The sequence below is a fragment of the Medicago truncatula genome, chromosome 2 (assembly GCF_003473485.1).
Source record: "Medicago truncatula cultivar Jemalong A17 chromosome 2, MtrunA17r5.0-ANR, whole genome shotgun sequence".
Lineage (NCBI taxonomy): Eukaryota > Viridiplantae > Streptophyta > Magnoliopsida > Fabales > Fabaceae > Medicago > Medicago truncatula.
This window is the reverse complement of record NC_053043.1, coordinates 49,100,311-49,119,775: the sequence shown is the minus strand read 5'-3', so window position 1 is coordinate 49,119,775 and position 19,465 is coordinate 49,100,311. Positions and strand designations below refer to the sequence as shown.

Genomic DNA, 19,465 nt, shown 5'->3' with positions numbered 1-19,465 from the left:
CATAAAACTTATAACAAACAGCCTTATAGGAACCGTTTGTTATAGATTAAAATTAAAGTGATTTTAAAATTCAATAATTTAGAGATTATTTTTAATAGATAATTTATCAAAAATAATTTACCTCAATCTTTAGTTTGTTTTCAATATAGAACTATACAATAGAGATTTTTTATTACAAATTTACCTCAATTTTAGGTAATTTGGTGGATATTAGTTTTAATAGTATATCAATCTTACATAAGGATACACACTAAAAAAGATAAAAACTGTTGCACATAAAAAAGATAAATGAATTGAGTAATTTTGGCAATCAAATAACTGTAACCGATTTATCCAACCAAGTTGAAAAGTTGTTTCTATCTCCCACTATAAATTGCTACACATAACAAACACTCTTGAATCCCCCGCGAGTTTAAGTCAGTTGATAGAATATGGTATATTATATGCGGCAGCTGGAATTCAAACACCGGACACGCCAGTGGCTCTGGTACTTGACCAAAAGAAAAATAAAAGAATAGGCTTTTGTTTCTAATTGACTCGCCTTTATATTCTCACTTCCACACACTTCTGGTTTTTCCACCACCGTAGGTTAACCAAACTCACATCTGCGACCGACGGGAGATGAAGTTCAGCCATGGCTGTTGGTCGACAGTACTGGAGATGCACATGTGTTTAAGGCCGGAGCGCTTGACATCATGAGGCGTACTGGCCTCACCTTACGTGACCTTAGAAGAATCCTAGACCCTATCTTTTCCTCCCCTTGTGCTTATTCCATTGTTCCCGGACGAGAAAGAGCCATCATCATCAACGTGGAACACATCCAAGCCATAATCACTGCCGACGAAGTTCTCCTCAGAGACCCTTCTTTTGTTCAGGAACTTCAAGCAAGAGTCCGTAACGACGACTCAACAACCACCGTGCTTGAGACATGTCTTGAGGCAGCTTGCAGCGTGTTAGAGAACGAACCAAAGATGCTAGAACAAGAGGCACATACTCCTCTAGGTGAACTGAAATCAAAGACCAGCACTGAACTATTGAACAATTTGGAAGGTCTTTATAAATCAAATAATGAAAGAGGGATTGGAACGTTTTCTGTTTGATGAATCAAATATGGCTATCTACTCCACTGCCAACAAGAAATATTTTGTCGTTAAGGAGCTGAGGATGCTCTTGGAAGCATGCTACTTTCAGATTCTCAGTACTCTCAACAAACTCTCCAAGGTACCTTTCTAGTTCCTTTTTCTCTGTGCTATTAGCAGCTACAAATAGTTACAATTTTGTAGTGAGAGGTCACAATTCAGTAATATTTTAAGATTCATTTTCTGACTTTGGATTTTAAATTTCTTTATAGTTGAACTGAGACATTGTACAAAAGTATAGTAACATGCAGCTTGCTAATCCAAGCTATCTTCATTAGTGTTCAAATGAGACAGAGACCTCAAATTTTAGGTGAGAGCGGAACCTTCTATCTTGTCCCTAGACATGGATGGATGCCTAATAACATAATTTACAAAACTCATTGCCAATCTAAATTACATACGACGATACAACAGACACGACTTGCTTCAATGTTGTATATAGTTGCAGTAAGACATTGCAAACGACATCTTTATCATGGAATCATAATTGTTGCAGTTGTCTTATCACTGATCATCACTACAACCCAAGGACATAGTTTTATAACTGTAACACAATTTAAAATGATATCCAATTTAGGAGTGAATATTCTAATGGATCCATTTTTATAATGGCAGCACTATATTCCAAACCAGTGGTCACAAAATTTGTGAATCCTGAAAGCTAATGATAGTGATGGACCACTAACATGATTTCAATGAATTTTGAAACACAGAATTCAACACCTGAAATTATAAGGGATGATCCCAGTAGAAGTAGGGTTGTTCGACTTTGGCATTCACTTCTTAGTTTCCCTTCCTTTTCATGTCTCTAATCTCCCACACCCTGCATTTTGTAATAGTATTATTATGCCATCTTATAATATTAATTTTGATCCATAAAAAGCTGTTTTTATGGATAAACTAATTTTGTAATAATATTTATTTTGTAAGAGATATGAATAAACTAATTTGCTATATTTATGCCATAAAAAAATGTTTCCCATGCTAGGGTTCCATTCATATTAGTGATGCGACTCTTATGGATACCCAACTACCATTGTCACAACATTGACGTCAATCTAGTCCATTGCCTTCAATAATACTCCCCAACAACCTTATCGTCGAAACTGTATCTTGACTTACGGTGAAACCTTTGATGAAAATGAAATGTTTGAGTAAGTCATGAAACACTCTTATCTTTGATCATGAATTCGTTAGAATGCATCTTAATCGATCTGCACAAAACTCACACTCATATCTAGGCTCTTACCAAAAATCCATATGGAACGGTGATTACAGTTTCATACCCGTCTCTGTTAGTGTTTTATTCGAAAGTCGTGTGCTCACCATTCCTAAGGATCCTTTCTATCGACTGGTTGACAAAGGACCGTCGTGAAGTTATTGGCTCCTGCAATGGATTGGTCAGTTTATGGAACCTCGCCACCAGGACAGTATTTGATAAATTAGGATATTTCCGTGATGATATGTATCAATTAACGTTCTGGAAGTTATGATAATACAAGCGACACTTATAACATTGTGGCATTACATAGTTATAGTAACAAGACAACAGAGGTGCAAGTTCTTATTTTCGGCAATAATATTTAAGGAAATATTCAAAGTTTCTCTTGTAGGCGTATTGAGTCGTTATTTTTGAATACCAATACCAGGGAGCATGGTGGTGTACATTCGAATTGCACCATTAATCGGTTGGCCATTATTAAGTATTGGCAATCTTGCTTTCGCAACTATTTCACTTAATCTTGGTACAGAGACACACACACAATTACTGCTCCCTCCATGTTCTCAAAAGAAGTCGACACTTGTAAGTCAGGTGTTTGTGAGTTGATGAATTCACTTTGTTTTTATCATGATTTCGAGGGAACTGGTTTTGTTATATGGAAGATGATATAATTTGGATATAAAAAGTCTTGAACTCAATTACATAAATTTTGCTTTCACATCTCTAGAAATCCATCCTAAAAATCAAATTAACAGTTACTATACAAAACAACAGTGATCAACATGAACCAAATCTTCTCTAGCCAAATATTTCCCTTGTGCTTAAAACTTAGAAATTTAAAAGCAGCATCAATCATTGGCAGTTCTTCTAGACTTCTAGTCAGCTTATTTACGTATTGATTATGAGAATAATCGGTTGAAGTTGTTTGCATAAGCCATTGGCTTAACATCAGGGTGTGGCTGCAAATTCAATAAAGTGAACCAATCCAAGAAGAAAGTATGTCAACACCACACATAACCTCACAAATTGAATGAAGATAAGTAAAATTTAATCACGTGCAACAGAATGATTGTAACATAAAATGAAGAGTTATATACTTTTGTTAATTATTTTCAGTGTTATCAATTGCAGTGGCAGACGAGGGCCAGAAGCCAAGAATTCAACATTTTAAGCCGCCGTAAAACGCTCTGGCGCCACCATCATTCGCAAATTGGCAATATGACACTAGTGAAAGAATCTGCCACCACAATCCGCCATGGTGTTTCAATAGCCCATATTTGACAACACTGATTCTTTTCCTTTTTCATTTTTTATTATAACGACTATACATAATATAACATGACAGATTTCAAATTAAGATAATATAAGATGACAGACTTCAAATAATGAAAGATACTAACCACTGCTTCAAATGTAATAATGTTAGGTTTCAAATCAGGTGCTTCAAATCGAATAAAGGCACCTTTGTTACCCTTCTGCAGAAAACAGTGGAAAATCAGGATATATATACTTCATGGGAGGATAATTGATTGCTTACATACATTAATATCATAAGCGTGTGGCATGGTCACAACTCAATAATTTTCCTGCACATGCCATAAAATTATTCAAGAAAGAAGGTTGTGACAAAAGAGACATGGTTACCTTATCACAGTAATTTGGAGCAGAAAATACAGTTATGAGTTTACCGTCATGTTGAATCTCATAACCCTTGTGCATTGATTTATGAGATCTCACAACTAAATCTGTAAAATGATAATTCATATCAAGTCACCCGTGAAATAAGAAATTAAGTATCAGCCCAATGGAAAACATACCTAAATTATTATCCTTCAAGAACCTTTTTGTAACATCCTCACCAAAACAAAAGCATCTATTGCCACGCTTACTTGGTCCTCTTCCAGGGAGAGGTTGTGGATCACTCCATAGCAAGTCATGCATCAACCCTACACATACCAAACATACATGATAGATACATAAAAAAAACTACAATACAAAGAAGTATTACGGATTATGATGAATAGCAAGAAAAAAAATTTATGTGTCTTACCTTCATCAGGAGGCTCACAAAACCGATTAATTGATCGGATTTGAGAGAGTTTGACCCCATCAACACTAAAAAGACCTCCATGGACGACGAAAACTTTTTTGTTTATCACATGAGCCAAAGGTAAACAGTTGAATACTTCCGCAAACATTTTGACAAATTTGTCATTCAACTTTGCGCGCACCTCACCCTCAAAACCAAATATCTTGTTCATGCTCTTGCTCTCATGATTTCCTCTAGCTATATACATGGCTGAGAATAATATAGAAGCAAAACAAGTTACAACATCCCAGCTAACTGAGTGAAGTGAAAAGAGGAGTATAATATTTCCGAAAATCCAACCACACACAATAAGCATTATTGATTATACAATTCAATTGAAAAATAAGTTAATACATTAAGCATCTAATCAGGTGATATGAGATGATAAATTAAATAATCCATAATATATCAAAAATAATATAATGAAACCTAAGAGGTTGTTTGGTCACGAGGGGAGTTAATTTAGAGAATTATCCGCATTGCCCAAAAGCAATTACACAAGTGAATTACAGCACATTTTTACGTAAAACCTTAAATCATATAGTTTATAGATCCTCTCATCTATATGTTGCTCAATGTCCTTTTTTCTAAATAATTAATACGGGACTTCTAACTCATCTCACACTTGCACAACACATTCTTTGGTAAAAAGAAAACCTAACATGCTAATAAAGAAAGAACTAGGGTTTACCAGATGGAGACATGCACTTAAATGCAAACAAAGTAAATGCGACTTCCACTGAAAATGATCCTCTATCTACAAAGTCACCATTAAATAGATATGGATTTTCTTCTGAAGGAATCCCATTGAGCTCAAAAATATTCAAAAGATCATAGAACTGCATGTAGGAGTCATGAAAAATAAAATTGAAAGGGGTTTTTGTTTAATGGGAAATTAAAAGGGTTGGTAGTTAAATAAAGTTAGCCAAACATGTATAATCATAATAAATGGAAATAAATTCAACAAGGAAGTTAAATCCTCTGTACAAATGAGGCAAAAATAATCTAAATGTCCTCTCAGAAAATGTATAAATATGGACCTTTACCATTTTTAGTAAAAATAAATTTTATAATTATAAAAAAATAGCGTATGGATATAATATTTTATTAAAATTTGTCAGGAATAGAAGGATTCACCTTGTCTTTGTGAGTCTAGCTCAGTTGATAGAAAGAATGTATAATATATGCAGGGGCCGGAGTTCGAACTCCGGACACCCGACTTCTCCGCATTTAAAATGTCTCAGTTCCAGCAACTAGGATACTTGACCCAAAAAAAGATTCACCTTTAGATCTGACCCATATTTTTTTTTAGTCAAGTAGCCTAGCGGCTAGAGAAATTCACCTTAAAGGTAAATATGTGGGCTGTCGAGGTTCGAACCCCTACCAAGTGAGCCAAACTCACAGCGGCAGATCTGACCCATATTAGATAGCCCCATATAAAATATTAACTAACAAGCTTATCAACAAAAAATATAGCTCCCTCCCCTAAAAAAATACAAAAAATAGCTCCCCAATCCCTCCACATAATGGTCAAAGAAATTTACTTTATGAACATAACAGAAAGAGAGACACACACTAACGTGTTCGTCTATTTAAATCTTTTATTATATTGTTAGTTTAAAGTTTGTTATAGAATTGCAAGATAATAGGTATTTTGTTTTGAAGTTTCCTGTGATCAAGGTGTAAATAAAATTTAAATTCAAATTTGAAAAAGATTGAGTCAATAAAAGTAAAAATATATAAGAAAAAATCAACCATGGTGTGAGAACAACCCTATCCTCCAAATATCTATGTAACAAAGAACCACCTTGAAGTTATTAGCAACAATTGTTTTCGCAAATAATAAACCAAGGGAGCAATTGTCATATACCAATTACCTGACCATGCACATCGCCACAAACAGTAACATGTTTTCCATGAGGAACAGTTATGTCGACAAGAGAAGGCAAAGCTTTCAAAATCTTTTTTGTTTGCAACAAAATCTTGGATGCATACCTAAAACAATTAACCAGGACAAATGCAAATACATTTCAATAACACTTCAAGAAAAGTACAAACAGTTTCACAAAAAAAGATTCTCATCACTTCAATACCCTCTATCCAAGTACTTCTGTTCCTTGAAATCATTCATCATTTTCTTTACGAAATCCAAAGTAATAGTGTCTCCTTTTATTCTTGATCCCGAATATTGTGGCTCGACATCTATTATCGAAATAAAAAAACCAAAATATTTTCATGTCAGGTGAAATCAAATGCATATATACGCAACAATCTTCTAAATGGAGAATAGTTTGTAGATGCCAATCAAGGCAGTAATTGAAAATCACAAAAGAAAAAATTCAAACAAGGATGCAAGCAGCTGAAAATAATAAGAGATGCATACAAGTGCCGGAGTTGGGCTGTTCTTGGCTTGTTGTCTTTTCCATGTTGCTTTTTGTCTTTGCTTTTGGTTGTTTTATTTTTGTTTTGTGATGGTCTTGGACCGTAATACTTCTTGTACTTGTACTCTTTGTATGTTTCCTCCCTTTCTTATCTAATTTCATATTTGTCATTCAAAAAAACAAAAAATAAAATAAGAAATTCACACAACATATATTTTCTTTATTTGTTCGCGAAATGCGTAGATGGTTTATACTACAAGTAAACTAAAAATTACATAGCATCCACTATTTCCTAATGCATTACTGGTAATGAATCCATTTGACTTGTTTCAAAAATCTCAAATGAATTAGGATCAATCATCCTAAGATTAATTGGTTTTAGGTCTTGTTTGATAAGCTTATACAATGCCTAATGGAGCAACAACTAGCAAACCAACCACAATTGTAGCTACTATATAATGATGCAAGAATGATAATTTATAGCGAAGTATGCAAACATCTAAAAACCAACATGCATAAAATCTCTCTACTCTCAAGTACTTATGAAAAGGTTTGTGAGGAAAAAACTTGACGATTAAGGTATTTTATGGAACATGAGAGGACCTCTATTGGGCATATATGCATTAAAATTTGAACTTTGTAAGTAATTAATTACCTTTAATCCAGCGCGATTGAGCAATAGCCAATGTCAATGACAACACTCCAGATCCTATTACAACCATTACTATGGTTGCACCCACAATTAACAACGTTCCTTCATGCTCATACAATTATTTATCAATGTTAAAATAAAAACATTATAACATGTGAAAATAAAAATAAAAATAAAAACAAAATTCTTAATTGACTTGATGTATTTGGTCACACAAGATACAGACCTGTTCGATTTATGCGACCATCATCATCATCATATTTCGCATCATCTATTGAGAATCTACACTGCAGTGTCATGAGTCTCTCTCTTTCATTGAAAACTGTTACGAAATTGAGGCACCACGCATATAATGTACATCTAAGACTAGTTTTGCAGCCAATTTTCAAGTGTAAATACAACATCAAACAGGTTGGCAGCCGAATAATGATCTTGAGAGATTTTGATTGAGATTTGCTCACCTTTGAAACACGGTTTAGGCAGCTGCGATGCAGGAATATTGCACGAGTTAGACAAGGCTTGAGCAAACATCTTGGAAACCTTCGATTGTGATGCAACCATTGTCTGCGCAAAACTGCGAGTTGAGACAGACTTTGGTGTAGGTACTACCAAGCAAGGCCAAGGGCAGACGAATTGCATTGCATTTGCCGGAGAAGACATAGCTAGCAACTTCGAAATCTAAAACACAGATACAACAAGATGCCACCCAAACGGATCAAATGTTGTTGAAACAGCAAACCAAATATTGTCGAAGGTAGAATACAAATCGAATAAGAAATCCAACACAGAACCCAAACCTATACTGTCGCACAACAACAGCAAACCCAGGATCCGAAATCGATAAACCGATCAAGATCAAACCTGAACCATAATCCACAACGCAAACTAAAGCTTCAAACTAGAACCCATGTCGCGAACCCAAGTAACAAGAAATTCAATCGTTTTTCTCTCATGTTTCTATTGACAACAATTGAGATCTAATAAATGTGTTGGAGTTTTTATGGATTTATTATTTTGTTTCTTTGCGTGATTTCTGATGCTATTTTCAATTTGCTTTAAGTTTGCACTCTACATGCTTGGTGAAATGTCTAAGAGCTTACTCCCTTTTGACTCGGTTTAGATATCAGTTTTTTCCCAATTTCAAAACACAGGTACCAGATGGGTAATGAGATATAAGTACCCACCCGAATTTATACTCAAAATCATCAAAAAAAATTAATTTATTATCTCTTTTATATAAATAAAAACTTAAACCGTAAACTACTTTACCCACACAATCAAAGTATTAGTCTTTCAAACGGCACTCAATTCTCTATGTTCTCTCTCTTCTCCTTTTACATCTCACATCCTCGGTCTATCTCTTCTCCATCACTATAGTGATTGACCGTTATCATCTCTTTACTTTACAACATTAATCCCATGACTAAAAAAATACTTATATTTTTTATTAAAAAAAATATCAACTATGAGGATGGGGATGTGGCGGGAATACCCGAACCCGTTAGGGATGAGGATGAGATTCAATCTCTCATCCCTGTTGGGTATGGGTAAGGTAACAGATAAATATTTGAGAGTGGATATGGGGATGGGGAAGGTAAAATTAGTCCCCATCTTGCCCCATTTTCTTGTCTATCTGAGAGATTCTTTGAGTGTTTTATGTAGTAAGGACTTAATGTGGGCTATCACCAACTTCAACATCTCTTAACCTTACAAATGAATTGTCATCATGTGATAGAATTGGTCATTTCAAAAATTATTTATGGTTGAAATGAGCAAACACCAACAACTTTTTCGAGAATGAAAGCATTTAAAGATTGAAAATCTTTTATTATTCTTGATCACCAATCATCTCTATAGATAAAGCTTCCTCCATATTGATTAAGACTTATCGATGTGGAACTTATAAGAACAAACTACATATTGTCATTTTTCTACTAATTACATCCAATTTTTTCCCTAACTTATTTTCTTACTCAACAATCATGATCATCACATTTACTAATTAAAATCAGTCTGTTAGCCTTTGTGGTTCCGCCATGTCTTCTTTTTGTGTTGATTACTTGAAGAGGGTATAGCATCGTGAAAGAAGATGTTTCTTGCTCAATTTGACTTTTTTCCAACACTTAATTGTGTTTCATTTTAATAAAATGGGTGACTTGTCATATTTAATGTGGGACACTTCTTTCACTATTATCCTATTATCAAATTTAAGATTATAGGTTCTAGGAAACAAGACGGAAAGAGAGGAGAAATTATTTACGACCTCTAAGTATTACAACCAAAAGTCTTGTAGAAACAACTTTATGACCTCAAAGTATTACACCATGACCATTAAAGATAACAATGATTTATCTACTTTAGTTAGAGTTAGTATACGCGATTATGTTACTTAATATTAGTAGTTACTTGTGTAAGCAAACTACTTACTTAGTTGTAGGATCATGTAGATGTTAGCACACCATAAGCTAGTGTGTGATGATCATTGTCTATAAATATGTGCTCTTAGTGAAATTCATTATTCAATGAAGTAAACCACTTTCATTCAATTTATCTAAGTCATAGAACATAAGAGAAACAAGAAGGTGCCACGTAAGAGAAACAACCAAGCCAGAATGGGTAATGATCAAGTTCCATCTCTAGGCTAGAATGTATGTCATTTCAACTTCATCATATATATAATTTGTTGTTTGTTTTCATATTTATACAAAACGCCTTAATTTGTTTATGTTTTTGTTTACTCTAATTTTACTGTTCAAATTAATCTAATAATTAATCATCAACATTCTCCATAACTTTTGTAATAATTAGGGATAAAAACTAAACACATCAACATTCACTTACAATTTGCTCCAAAAAAAAAAATCACTTATAGTTTTAATTTCATTCTACAAAATCAATCATACCTATTTTTTCTTAATTACAAAAAAAAAAATAAAAAAAAAAATAAAAATTGTCACTTGGATTAACCCTTATTTTCGGTTAGTCTCATAAATTACATTGTCATTCTTTGAGGTAATTCTACTTTATTAATAAAACTTCCTCCGGTCCTTTTTATTAGAAACAAAAGTGAGAATTTTTTTTGGTCCTTTTTATAAGAAGATTGACCAAATTTCAAGTATGTTTGAAGATAAATTTCATTTGTGCCCTTATTTGTTATGAGAGAGAAAATTAAAAGTAAATAAGTTAGTGGAATAAAGAGGAATTAATTTAGGGGTATTCATGGATTTTATTTAAATATAGAAGTGTATTAAATGAAGATGACTATTTTCAATGTATTTCCTTGGTCTTGATGTTTTATGTCTTTTTGTTTCTTGTATAAAGGACCGGAGGGAGTATTAAGCTTTCACGAAATTCTTAAGAAAAAAATGATTAATTCTATCTCATCATGTGTAAACAACTTATATTCCAACTTTATGCCATAAACATTCATCATATTGGAGTTTATGTCCTAAGTACTTATGTATGTGTTTTGTTTCAAGGTAGAGAGTCAAAATTGATTTAAAAAATAAATAATTGATTTTGATATGTTTGGATGATATCAATTGAAATAATGATTTTATCTATAGAATGAATTTTAACTTAAAGCTAACTATTATTTGTAACACTTAAAGCTAATTAAGATCCGAATACAACGTCGCAATCATTTTCAATGATTATGATATGATAATGAACTCCAATCACGCCTCCTCGATTGTTGTTCGTGATAACTTTATCCTTTTAAACTTGAAGCACATCAAAGCGATCATCGGCACTGAAAAGGTGTTGCTCGGGATCCAACATCAGATAATATGGAACCTCTTGTTGTGCAACAAAATGAGAATTTTGTTTTATGAAAATAATCGGTGCGAGCTTGATATCTTGCTTGAGGATTATTTAACTAAAATGAAAATGAAAGGGACCCTCAACCGAATAATTGCATTGCCATAATGTGCCAATATTCCTAAAAAAGACATAAAATTAAAAAAACAATAACCGTTTGAATATCCATGAGCTGATTGAGATTGTCGTTATCGCTGGAACTTTTTGCATGTTTCTCAGTTCTCTCAAGCAACACTATATTTTCTATGAATATCATATATATATTTTGACAAGATATATATATATATATATATGGGGAATGCTAATGCACACCCACTCAAAAAATAGAAGGTGTGCATATTAGCACTGTACACCTTTATGTTCTTGACTAAAAACCCAAATAACCCTTTTAAAAACCACTTAATTTAATGGACAGTAATGTAATTTTGTTTTATCTTGATGTTTTGTGTTTATGGAAAATGGAAGTGATCTAATTTTAATCTAGGGCAGACATGGGTTAGGCCGGGGATGTGCACCTGCACACCCTCACATTTTAAACTTTGAAGTATTGTAAGCAATATGTGACTATCACAGTTTATGATATTTCAAATTCTTGTGTTAAGGTTAAAAAATTAATATATCAAAATAAATACGTAAAGTTTATTTATATATTAATAACAAAATATTGAAATTGTTTCAAAATATATATTTTATTTAAATTGGATTTAAATAAAATCAAATATATGGTTTTGAAATTGTTTAAAAAAGGATTTATGATTTTATAATCTATGTGATATAAACTTACAATCCAACGGTCAAATTAAAAAAATATGCTTCGAGTAAAACGATATTGAGCGATGTAACATTACATCACTGTAATTTGATCTCTCCTTATATATATATATATATATATATATATATATATATATATATATATATATATATAATTTGAAAATATTAAGAGGTGCACATAAGTGAGTATATAAATAGAACTCACATGTGCTGATTATCATACCACTTTTCAAAAACCCTAATTGAAAAGAAACATTGACCTCTTTAAAGCTCTAATTGACTTGGCTAACACCGGCCGCTAGAGAAGGTGTGTTCGTGTGGACTTAATAGAGACATACTTTCTTTGCTCGTGATCAAAAGTGTTTCCACAACAAAATTTATGCATTTCAAGAGGTAATATTTATATCATTGATTCATGACAAATTCGTATTAATCTAAAGAAGGGAAATAAATTTTAATTATCCGATGCGTTTTATATCTCAATTTTCCTTCGATTAACATTTCTCTTATTATATTATATTAATTTCCTGCTTAATTGTAAGGTAGAATACAACAAATAAAAAATGCATAAGAGTTATTTTTATTTTTATTTAAGGTAGAAGGTTAATATTATAATTTTGATGCTTGTTTGTTTTCTAAAGTTTACTGTGGATTCTTTTACGGACAAGACAATAGGTGAGCCCCTATCTAATTGAGGGTCAATGGATTTTTTTAAGAAAACTCTTAAGTTTGTGGTGATACATCAAAATTTTCTCACACGAAGTTGGAATGTCTCTCCAAATGAAAATTAATTTTACTTAAGAAAAGATTATTGGAGGAGAGTCATTTTGCCAACTCAAAACACTATGTTAATAAACTTACTATTCAAGAATGGTTTTGAATTTGAGTGATCATATTTTTTTATTTTTGTGTGTTTATCTAAATATGTGTTGATCAATTATGTCAATAGCAAAATAAAAAATAAAAACTATTTGGAGGGATAAAATGATTTTAATTAGAATTATATGATTGATTTGTGCGTGTTTTATTCTAACATTTGATTTTAAGGTAAAGTTATTTATATAAAAGTCACTTCAGAGTAAAACTGAACTTACTTAGATTGATATGATGATGTTGGTTTGAGAACCTAAACATATCTCATATTCTATTATTCCCGATACCAATTTAATTTTAATCAGTAATGTCTCATATTTATAATATACTCGTTAGTCTCATATATATTATAAACTAAATACATTAATTATTTAATAAAATTTTAAACAAATTACTTATATATATGAGACCAAAAAAGCATATATTCTTCAACTCAACATTTTTTTAACTAAACACACTAAAAACTAAAAAGTGCAAAAATAGAAATTCATTGGGTTGGATTACATTGAGGTCGGCATCACGGGTGATGAGTAGAATAGTTAAGGACAAACAAGTGCTGTGTGGGTCCCACATTGTCTTCTCATGGTCCCACAGTCCACTGCTCACTCCCCCAGCTGCTCATTCATTCATCAGTCTATAAAAGCAGCTGCAAACCACTCCCAGTTTTCCTACTAAAAGATCTTCAAATTAAAGTCATTTTAATAGTAACACTTATTATTGTTACCAAAAAAATAGTAACACTTTAATTTAATTTAACCACCTTCCCCCAAACATAACAACCAAAAACAAAAAGAGAAAAAATAAAACATTACCTCACTCAATACACATAGCTGTTCTTTAACTTTTTCTTATTCTCTTATTCTAAAAAAAGAAACAAAACAGCAATAATATTAACAAAAAGTAGAATCAACACACATTTCTCTGTTACTTCCTTCTTCTTCAGGTCACTGTTTTTGCTTTACCAAGTTGAAAGATAAGGTTTACTATTCATTATTCAACTTCAAGTTCATAATGTGGAAGGTTCCATCATCATTGGTTCTTCTGCTACTTCTTCAGCTAGCATGTTCTCTTATTTGTTCTGTTATAGCTTCCGTGTCTTATGACTCTAAAGCTATCACCATTAATGGACAAAGTAGGATCCTCATTTCTGGATCCATTCATTATCCAAGAAGCACTCCCGAGGTATTATTATTATTTTAATATTTTTATTTATTACTGTGGAATGAGCTTAAGGGTTATTATATTTTCTTGTTTTTATCAAATATTTATGTGATTTGTATAACTAAGTTGGTTTTTTGTTCATATTTTCAGATGTGGCCAGATCTTATACAGAAAGCTAAGGAAGGTGGTTTGGATGTGATTCAGACTTATGTTTTTTGGAATGGACATGAACCTTCACCTGGCAAAGTAATAATATTAATAACTAATCATAATTAAAACAATGTCTTTTAGCTTTTGTAGTTGTTTTCCTTAAACAGTGCATAGTTATGATTTATGATTGATTAGTGAAAATAATCATTTTTTTTTTATTGGTCTAGTATTATTTTGAGGGGAACTATGATTTGGTGAAGTTCATAAAGTTGGTGCAGCAAGCTGGTCTTTATGTTCATCTAAGGATTGGTCCTTATGTTTGTGCTGAATGGAATTTTGGGTAGGGAAATTGTTCCTTTCCACTTTTTTTGGCAAAAATATTTGACACTTGTCAAACTAGAAATATCTTAACAGATTTGCTTAATTGATTTTTAGGGGTTTTCCTGTTTGGTTGAAGTACATTCCTGGTATCAGTTTTAGAACTGACAATGAACCATTTAAGGTAACATTTGAGTGATTCTTGTACTTAATGGATAGTTAAAGATTCTCATTTTTTCTTTCTTTCCATTTTCATTGATTATTAAAACCTTCTAATTACTTTTGGTTTTTACATTGCCATAATGAAGTTTCAAATGCAAAAATTTACTGAGAAGATTGTTGATATGATGAAAGCAGACAGGCTATTTGAGTCTCAGGGTGGTCCAATAATTATGTCACAGGTAGACTAAACATGGTGCTAGCTTTCTACTTAATCTAACTTTGCTTTAAATTATCTTATTTTTTATTTATTGACTAGAACTTTAAATTTTGTGTAGATTGAAAATGAATATGGACCTATGGAGTATGAAATTGGTGCTCCTGGTAAATCCTACACCAAATGGGCAGCAGATATGGCTGTAGGACTTGGTACCGGAGTTCCGTGGATCATGTGCAAGCAAGATGATGCTCCTGATCCTGTTGTAAGTTCTGCTGAATTGTATCATTTTTTAAGAAAATATTTTTATTCATGATTTAGTCTTTTATGCCTTCAAGGATTTTAGCCTCTAATTTCGACGTAAAACGTTGGACAGATTAACACCTGCAATGGCTTCTATTGTGATTATTTCTCTCCAAATAAGGATTACAAACCAAAGATGTGGACAGAAGCTTGGACTGGCTGGTATTAATGCCTTGCTTCTTATTTCTTAGGTTTCCATAGGAATAAGATAAATGTGAGCTAGATATAATATAAGCTTGACTATACATTGCTTTTGTTCCTCTGTTATGTTTGCAGGTTTACGGAGTTTGGAGGTCCGGTACCTCACCGACCAGCTGAAGACATGGCATTTTCAGTTGCAAGATTTATACAGAAAGGAGGATCATTTATCAATTATTACATGGTAACTTCATTGTTTATTGAATTTAATGTGCTATTGTTAGGTTCACCATTTTTAAATATTGAACTTGGCCCATTATTTTGTTCATTTCAGTATCATGGAGGAACAAATTTTGGTAGAACAGCTGGTGGTCCTTTCATTGCTACAAGCTATGACTATGATGCACCTCTTGATGAATATGGTAAACACAGGATTCTAATACTTGACATAACCAATAAGAACTTCACATGTTTATACACTTAAGTAGGGTTCTTAATTTTGTTTCTTGTGTACAGGATTGCTACAGCAACCAAAATGGGGTCATCTGAAGGATTTACACAGAGCAATAAAACTCTCTGAGCCTGCTTTAATTTCTGGAGATCCTACTGTTACACGGATCGGAAACTATCAAGAGGTAGGACTTGTTTTAGTTACGTGAAAATTAACAAACCTATCTAAAATGCTTTGTAACAAGACTGAATTTCTATCTTTAACCATTACTGTGCAGGCTCATGTGTTTAAATCGAAGTCGGGAGCTTGTGCTGCATTCCTTGGAAACTACAATCCAAAAGCTTTTGCAACAGTAGCTTTTGGAAATATGCATTACAACTTGCCTCCTTGGTCTATAAGCATTCTTCCTGACTGCAAGAACACCGTTTATAACACTGCAAGGGTGAGAAAGAAAAACATTTTCATTTCTGAAGAGCTTGACCAAATATATGTGATTGATTGGATTCAATAACTTCTAATATTCAGTTATAATTTTATTTAACAAAGTTGACGTCACATGGAAGGAAAATAATGAAAATTTTCTGGTGTCTTATCTTTATTTACATGATTTTGTTGGACTGAATTTTCATCTGCAATGAACAGAAATCCAAAATTAAATTTCGAAAATCTCTTTACAGGTTGGTTCTCAGAGTGCCCAGATGAAGATGACTCGTGTTCCTATTCACGGTGGACTATCTTGGCAAGTGTTCACTGAACAAACAGCCTCTACTGATGATAGTTCTTTCACCATGACTGGTCTACTAGAGCAGTTAAATACAACGAGAGATTTAACCGATTACTTGTGGTACTCCACAGAGTGAGTAATAAACAACTCTGCCGTTATGAAATGATGACCCTCATCATTCATTTTGGTATCGCTAACTTGCTCCCTTTTTTTGCTAGTGTTGTGATTGATCCCAATGAAGGATTTCTGAGAAGTGGAAAGGATCCTGTTCTTACAGTGTTATCTGCAGGGCATGCTTTGCATGTTTTCATCAATAGTCAGCTGTCAGGTGAGGAGCATTATACTGGTTTACGAAATTTCATGTTAAATTAAAATTTGATGTATGCTATTGAGGATATGATACATAGTAACAATACTTGGAATGAATATATCTAGGCTTCATTAAGTAATCAAAAGCTAATAATAGTCTGAATAATTATCGTTACTCTCCTTTTGATCAGGAACTATATATGGAAGCTTAGAATTCCCCAAGCTAACATTTAGCCAGAATGTGAAGCTCATACCTGGTGTCAACAAAATCTCTCTTCTAAGTGTTGCAGTTGGACTCCCGGTTTGCTCTCTCTCTCTCTCTCTCTCTCAGACATTGAAAATATATTTGTTATAAGCACCCCTGCATTACAATACTAAGCCGATCTATCTGAATCATGAACTGTGTTGCAGTATGATCTTTTTTGACAATTCTATATTACTTATTTGCTGCTTGTTACTGAAACACAGAATGTTGGCCCTCACTTTGAAACATGGAATGCTGGTGTTCTTGGCCCGATTACATTAAATGGTCTCGATGAAGGTAGAAGGGACCTCTCTTGGCAGAAATGGTCTTACAAGGTTCTACCCTGAACACTCACCGCGCTTTCTTCTCTCTCTATATTGCCTATTTTGCTCAAAGATTCATTCAAATTACTGTTTTATTTAGGTCGGTCTCCATGGTGAAGCCTTGAGTCTTCATTCTCTCGGTGGAAGTTCCTCGGTCGAGTGGGTTCAGGGGAGTTTAGTTTCTCGTATGCAGCCGTTGACTTGGTACAAAACTACCTTCGATGCCCCGGACGGAATTGCACCGTTTGCTTTAGACATGGGAAGTATGGGAAAAGGACAAGTGTGGTTAAATGGACAGAATCTTGGCCGTTACTGGCCTGCTTATAAAGCGTCCGGGACCTGTGATAACTGTGACTATGCAGGAACTTATAACGAGAATAAATGTAGAAGTAACTGCGGCGAGGCTTCTCAAAGATGGTAAGTGAGAAATATAAAGTTTTCCGTATAGTTTTGCCTAATGCCGATGATAAATTATTGATAAACTAATCACTAAATGGTAATTTCAGGTACCATGTTCCTCATTCATGGCTGATACCAACTGGAAATTTATTGGTTGTGTTTGAAGAATTGGGTGGAGACCCTAATGGGATATTTTTGGTTAGAAGGGATATAGATAGTGTATGTGCAGATATTTATGAGTGGCAGCCAAATCTTATAAGTTATCAGATGCAAACTTCTGGCAAAACTAACAAACCTGTGAGACCAAAAGCACATTTATCTTGTGGCCCTGGACAGAAAATATCATCGATCAAATTCGCTAGCTTTGGTACTCCAGTAGGGTCTTGTGGAAACTTTCATGAAGGAAGCTGTCATGCTCACAAGTCTTATAATACCTTTGAAAAGGTATTGCTATAGCTAGACATGGTTTCTGAAAAACATGATATCTTTTTAAGTTAAGATTCAATGCATATATATCGTCAGTATAAAGACTTTTTTCCACTGTCAGTCAATCATAATCGTCAGATCATTAAAAACGTTACACTAACAGTGTATCAATATTTAACTCTTTGCAGTACTAAAGGCTCTAAAATGAAATCTTTTAGGTTCAAGTCGAAAAGTCAAATTTGCAACCATTCGTATTTGATTGTCACTTATACTTGTTTCATTAATCAAAAGTGATTTTTTTTTTCTACAGAATTGTGTTGGACAAAACTCGTGCAAGGTAACTGTGTCACCTGAAAATTTTGGAGGAGATCCATGTCCAAATGTCTTGAAGAAACTCTCGGTCGAGGCCATTTGTACCTGATCATTTCAACCTCAGGAAAACAAATGGAAACAACTTTCCATATTGATATTTTTTCCCAAAATCAAATGCCGGAGTTTCGCCTAAACCAAATTCTAAACTACTTATAGATCACCATGAGCATTAATTTGGCTTTTACCAAGGTGAAGTTGCAGAAAACACAACACACTATCTGGTTGAAAGCCGGTAGAGATTCCTGATATGATTGTGGAAGTGTGTATATACTTGTGTTCTGCTTGTTATATAAGGTGAAAGGTGAAGATGATTTGCTTAGAAGCACAATGAGGCTATATTTATCGAGTCCATGTGCTATTGATTATTTTAATATAATGTGGAAGCCACTTGCTTCTTGTGTATCATTATTTTATCATTGTAAGCTGCATTGATAGCAACTTAGTTGTTTTATTCTTGTAAGAAACTTTACAGGATCAATCATAGTTGTTCTTGTTTCTTTATTGCATGCTTCATGCTTTTTACTTTCTACTACTTTATTTACCTAATAAGATTAACTAGAATCTAAATGATGTTTTGAATACCAAATTTTTCTTTTCAAATTAAATACTTAGGAAACCTTGATTTATTTTGTAGTACAGGAATCTGTCATGTAATTAATGAGTGTGAAACAAGTGGTGTTAGTAGATAAATATGCATCACATTAGAGAAACAATTGTTTTATGATTAAGATTTTATTTAAGTTAATATGTTTACATTTAAAAAAGATAATAGTCATAGCTCAATTGATAATGTTGATATTGTTAGGTTAATTGTCTTCACTAAGG

General features: G+C 33.1%; 3 protein-coding genes across 4 annotated transcripts; 2 read left to right on the top strand and 1 right to left on the bottom strand.

Moving 5' to 3' along the window:
- Nucleotides 1–541: 541 nt before the first annotated feature.
- On the top strand, nt 542–1,290 carry LOC120578272 (magnesium transporter MRS2-I). Its single transcript, XM_039830887.1, has one exon. It carries the CDS (start codon nt 696–698, stop codon nt 1,098–1,100), a length of 405 nt encoding a protein of 134 aa, XP_039686821.1. The 5' UTR covers nt 542–695; the 3' UTR covers nt 1,101–1,290.
- Nucleotides 1,291–1,602: 312 nt separating this feature from the next.
- LOC11430660 (serine/threonine-protein phosphatase 5) lies at nt 1,603–8,646 on the bottom strand. Of its 2 annotated transcripts, XM_024776827.2 has the most exons (13): nt 8,281–8,645; nt 7,945–8,161; nt 7,710–7,805; nt 7,487–7,585; nt 6,834–6,983; nt 6,544–6,652; nt 6,328–6,445; nt 5,142–5,289; nt 4,412–4,660; nt 4,179–4,307; nt 4,006–4,106; nt 3,762–3,836; nt 3,008–3,320 (listed from the first exon to the last, which is right to left on the bottom strand). In XM_024776827.2, exons 2-13 carry the CDS (start codon nt 8,141–8,143, stop codon nt 3,261–3,263), a joined length of 1,533 nt encoding a protein of 510 aa, XP_024632595.1. In that variant the 5' UTR covers nt 8,144–8,161; nt 8,281–8,645; the 3' UTR covers nt 3,008–3,260. The 2 variants fall into 2 exon arrangements, with proteins under 2 accessions (XP_039686820.1, XP_024632595.1); XM_039830886.1 differs by lacking the exon at nt 3,008–3,320 and adding an exon at nt 1,603–1,962 and having other exon boundaries at nt 7,945–8,646.
- A 4,997-nt stretch (nt 8,647–13,643) lies between these two features.
- On the top strand, nt 13,644–19,141 carry LOC11441981 (beta-galactosidase 1). Its single transcript, XM_003597560.4, has 18 exons — nt 13,644–14,128; nt 14,258–14,353; nt 14,485–14,597; nt 14,693–14,759; nt 14,884–14,976; nt 15,073–15,216; nt 15,328–15,416; nt 15,531–15,636; nt 15,727–15,814; nt 15,909–16,027; nt 16,121–16,285; nt 16,521–16,699; nt 16,786–16,895; nt 17,068–17,177; nt 17,345–17,455; nt 17,544–17,860; nt 17,950–18,286; nt 18,579–19,141. Exons 1-18 carry the CDS (start codon nt 13,958–13,960, stop codon nt 18,687–18,689), a joined length of 2,526 nt encoding a protein of 841 aa, XP_003597608.1. The 5' UTR covers nt 13,644–13,957; the 3' UTR covers nt 18,690–19,141.
- The last annotated feature ends 324 nt before the right edge of the window (nt 19,142–19,465 follow it).

What these genes read in the sequence shown, in the direction of transcription:
- LOC120578272 (XM_039830887.1), top strand. Translation starts at nt 696, where the DNA reads ATGAGGCGTACTGGCCTCACCTTACGTGACCTTAGAAGAATCCTAGAC.
- LOC11430660 (XM_024776827.2), bottom strand. Translation starts at nt 8,143, where the DNA reads ATGTCTTCTCCGGCAAATGCAATGCAATTCGTCTGCCCTTGGCCTTGC. An exon ending in TGGTCGCATAAATCGAACAG is followed by an intron (nt 7,586 to 7,709) that starts GTCTGTATCTTG and finishes ATGAGCATGAAG; the next exon opens with GAACGTTGTTAATTGTGGGT. An exon ending in TCAATCGCGCTGGATTAAAG is followed by an intron (nt 6,984 to 7,486) that starts GTAATTAATTAC and finishes ATATGAAATTAG; the next exon opens with ATAAGAAAGGGAGGAAACAT.
- LOC11441981 (XM_003597560.4), top strand. Translation starts at nt 13,958, where the DNA reads ATGTGGAAGGTTCCATCATCATTGGTTCTTCTGCTACTTCTTCAGCTA. An exon ending in ATGAACCTTCACCTGGCAAA is followed by an intron (nt 14,354 to 14,484) that starts GTAATAATATTA and finishes TTATTGGTCTAG; the next exon opens with TATTATTTTGAGGGGAACTA. An exon ending in TACTTGTGGTACTCCACAGA is followed by an intron (nt 16,700 to 16,785) that starts GTGAGTAATAAA and finishes TTTTTTTGCTAG; the next exon opens with TGTTGTGATTGATCCCAATG.